The 3,752-nt window shown below is 56.2% G+C and overlaps 1 protein-coding gene across 1 annotated transcript in view; it reads left to right on the top strand.

Moving 5' to 3' along the window:
* Positions 1–3,748, top strand: part of LOC103587489 (repetitive proline-rich cell wall protein 1-like) — a gene marked incomplete at its 3' end in the record, with an annotated part of 4,979 nt that extends 1,231 nt beyond the window's left edge. Inside the window, exon 2 of the mRNA XM_008568962.1 lies at positions 3,243–3,748. Within this exon, the coding sequence (XP_008567184.1) occupies positions 3,243–3,748 (506 nt within the window). The remainder of the gene's footprint in view (positions 1–3,242) is intronic.
* Positions 3,749–3,752: the final 4 nt, after the last annotated feature.

Raw genomic sequence — 3,752 nt, 5'->3', positions numbered from 1 at the left:
ATTCATGTAAAGCCTCAGAGAGGCGGGTTAGGAACTGTGTGGGATTTTCAGTGGATCTCTAAGCTTGTCATAATTGACTGACTTGTGAGTAGCCTTTTGGAGGCCGTGAAGTAGATGTGTGGTCATGTTATCCCAGAGATCCCAGTCCCCATGGCCAGCCTGGTAGTTCCAATTTGGGTCCGTGCAAGGAAAAGCAATGGCTCCCACAGGCCGCCTATTATTTTGAGCATGTACCTGAGCCACCATCCGGACCTGCTCCCTGTACACGGACTTGGACAATTCTGTCCCAGCTACTTCACGGAAGGATAATAAAAAGCTGGAGCTGAGGCAGGGTTGTTACCTGACGAAGGGGGAGAAGGGGAGGGGTTAAGTGGCTGAGGACGAGCGTCTGGAGGCCAGGTAGAGGGAAGAGAGGGAAATGTGGAGAGGCTGATGAAGGGTTTGGAGCGTACAGAGGTAGTCAAGGTGGCCCATACAGGTAGCAGAGTAGTCTGACAGATCAGAAGATTGATCTGAGACTGGAAAGGGAGGTCGAGTGTGAGCTAGGAGAATTTGAGACATGAGATAGTTTTGACAGAGAGAAGACCACATTCAGAGATAGGAGAAGGCCTGACCATAAAGGAATCTCTCTGTCTTGCCATTTCAGTGAGTATCTAAATTGAGAGTGCCATCTTGTGGCCACTGGGATCTATTGTAACAAGGCATTTGAGTTTTAATGTCTCCTTGGAGGCCGAGAGATTGGCCAGGAGAGCTCAGAGGCATAGAGTGCTGAGTACAGTAGAAAATGGGATGTTTGGGCCGGCCCAGTGGCGCACTGCTATAGTGCGCCGCTTGAGAGTGTGGTGGCGCTCCCGCCGAGGGGTTCGGATCCCACATACAGACCGGTTCCCGCTCACTGGCTGAGCGAGGCGCGGGAGCAACACCGAGGGTTGCGATCCCGTTGCCGGTCCCGGTCCGGTCCGGGCGCGACACTGAGGGTTGCGATCCATTGCCGGACACGAAAAAAGACAAAAAAAAAAAAAAAAGAAAATGGGATGTTTAAGGGCCAGCCCATGGCTCACTTGGGAGAGCATAGTGCTGACAACACGAAGTCAAGGGTTAAGAACCCGTTACCGGTCATCTTTAAAATAAAATGAGACATTTAGGTTTAATGTCTCCCTGGAGGCCAAGGAATTGGCCAGGAGACAGCCCAAGGGCATAGAGCATGGAGGTTTGGATCGTGAGGATCCCATGTAGAGGGTGAGAAAGGGCAGTCAGTCCTGGTAGGAGAAGAGTGCCAGCAAGGAGCATCCTCCTTGGTGTGCATCTTCTTTTTGAGAAAAAAGCCACGACCAGCTAATGGCACATCCTTCAATAGCTGGGGGGCATGAGAAAAGTTCCCTCAATAGAGACCAGAGTCGTAGAGAGTAGTTGGGGGAACTTGTAGAGGCAGGACAGACCCACTGACTCACCCTGAATTGAGGCCAGTGTTGGATGCGTTAGTCTGAAACAGCAAAAGTAGAGAGTTATGGAGGCACCTGGTTACGGGGGCAGGTCTGGGAGGGGTGGCCGGGAGCCAATCAACCCAAGAGAGGGGATCATCCGACGATCCGGCCAAGACCCTTCCTGGGTTTCGGCACCATAATGAAAGAAAGTGAGCTGAGACGCCAGGTACCGTTCAAGCTTTATTAAAGGAAAAGAATCTGCCAGGCTGCGCTCAAAGTGGGGAACAGCCTGGGGCTTCCCTGAAAATGGGAGACAGCAGCAGGTGTGGGGGTGGTAGAGCTTATGTAGTGGCCAAGGGCTGGCTGATACCATCGAGGAGGAGCATTATGCTAATGTGGAACAGGGTGGAGAACTGCAAAGGGCTTTCTGTCTAAGTCAGGAGGCTTCTCTAATGGGAAGAAGGGGTGGGAGGGCTTGGTGCTGGAGTGGAAGATGAGGCTGGTGGCTCATTCTGTACACAATGGTACCAGTCACGTCCAAAATTCATCATATGGGGCATCTGGAAAAAGCAACGCCTAGTGGCTGCCTGCTCAGACATTCCCAGTCCAGTTAGAAAACAGCACATGCAGGGGCCTCTGCAGGCCACATGGGCTGACCACTGCACTGGCTGTGTCCACGCCACATGCTCAAGAAGTTCAGGACACACGCAGGTGCCCCAGTGGGAGAGGCCTTCAGCAGAGGGGAAGGCCCCGCGGAGAAAACAGGTCTTCCTGGGCCACATTAAGAGACCCCTTACCTAGGTGTGTGGCCCTCAAATCGTTTCAGGCCACTGTTGGGGTTTTGTTGTTTTGTTGCATTAGAAAATGTATTATACCCTGGGCCGGCCCTGTGGCTCACTCGGGAGAGTGCGGTGCTGATAACACCAAGGCCCCGGGTTTGGATCCCACATAGGGATGGCCGGTTGGCTCACTGGGTGAGCGTGGTGCTGACAACACCAAGTCAATCATTCCCCCTCCTGCCAGTGTCCCCTCCTGTCAGTGTCCCCTCCTGTCATTCCCCCTCCTGCCAGTGTCCCCTCCTGTCACTCCCCCTCCTGTCAGTCTCTCCTCCTGCCAGTGTCCCCTCCTGTCAGTGTCTCCTCCTGCCACTGTTCCCTCCTGCCAGTGTCCCCTCCTGTCAGTGTCCCCTCCTGTCAGTGTCTCCTCTCATTCCCGCCTTGGCCGTACAGCAGAAAATGGGAGACAGCAGCAGGTGTGGGGGTGGTAGATCAGTGTCCCCTCCTGTCATCCCCCCTCCTGTCATTCCCCCTCCTGTCATTCCCCTCCTGTCAGTCCCCTCCTGTTAGTGTCCCCTTCTGTTAGTGTCCCCTCCTGTCAGTGTCCCCTCCTGTCAAAAATGTATTATCCCATAAAAAGAGTTAACTATGCTTGTATACACATTTAGCCAATTCCTCAGAGGGAGAAATAAAAGGAAAGACGCAGCCCCTTTGCACCAGGCTCCCAGGCCGCGGACACTTTGGCGTCTCTGCGCTCCCGCCAGGGCTGCAGGGGCCGCCTCCCGAGAGCTCGCGCCGGCCCCGCCCACCAGGCCCCGCCCTCCTGAGCCCCGATTCCCCCTCCTGTCATCCCCCATCCTGTCAGTCCCCTCCTGTCAGTTCCTGCCAGTGTCCCCTCCTGTCAGTCCCCCTCCTGTCAATCTCTCCTCCTGTCAGTGTCTCCTGTCAGTGTGTCCTCCTCTCATTCCCCTCCTGCCAGTGTCCCCTCCTGTCACTCCCCCTCCTGTCAATCTCTCCTCCTGTCAGTGTCCCCTCTTGTCAGTGTCCCCTCCTGTCATCCCCCCTCCTGTCATCCCCCCTCCTGTCATTAGCCCTCCTGTCATCCCCCCTCCTGTCAGTCCCCCTCCTGTCATCCCCCCTCCTGTCATCCCCCCTCCTGTCATCCCCCCTCCTGTCATCCCCCCTCCTGTCATCCCCCCTCCTGTCATCCCCCCTCCTGTCATCCCCCCTCCTGTCATCCCCCCTCCTGTCATCCCCCCTCCTGTCATCCCCCCTCCTGTCATCCCCCCTCCTGTCATCCCCCCTCCTGTCATCCCCCCTCCTGTCATCCCCCCTCCTGTCATCCCCCCTCCTGTCATCCCCCCTCCTGTCATCCCCCCTCCTGTCATCCCCCCTCCTGTCATCCCCCCTCCTGTCATCCCCCCTCCTGTCATCCCCCCTCCTGTCATCCCCCCTCCTGTCATCCCCCCTCCTGTCATCCCCCCTCCTGTCATCCCCCCTCCTGTCATCCCCCCTCCTGTCATCCCCCCTCCTGTCATCAGCCCTCCTGTCA

This window comes from Galeopterus variegatus, unplaced genomic scaffold (genome assembly GCF_000696425.1).
Source record: "Galeopterus variegatus unplaced genomic scaffold, G_variegatus-3.0.2 Scaffold454, whole genome shotgun sequence".
Classification (NCBI taxonomy): domain Eukaryota; kingdom Metazoa; phylum Chordata; class Mammalia; order Dermoptera; family Cynocephalidae; genus Galeopterus; species Galeopterus variegatus.
Note: the sequence above shows the minus strand (reverse complement) of the source record. Positions and strands in the feature narration are given on the sequence as shown.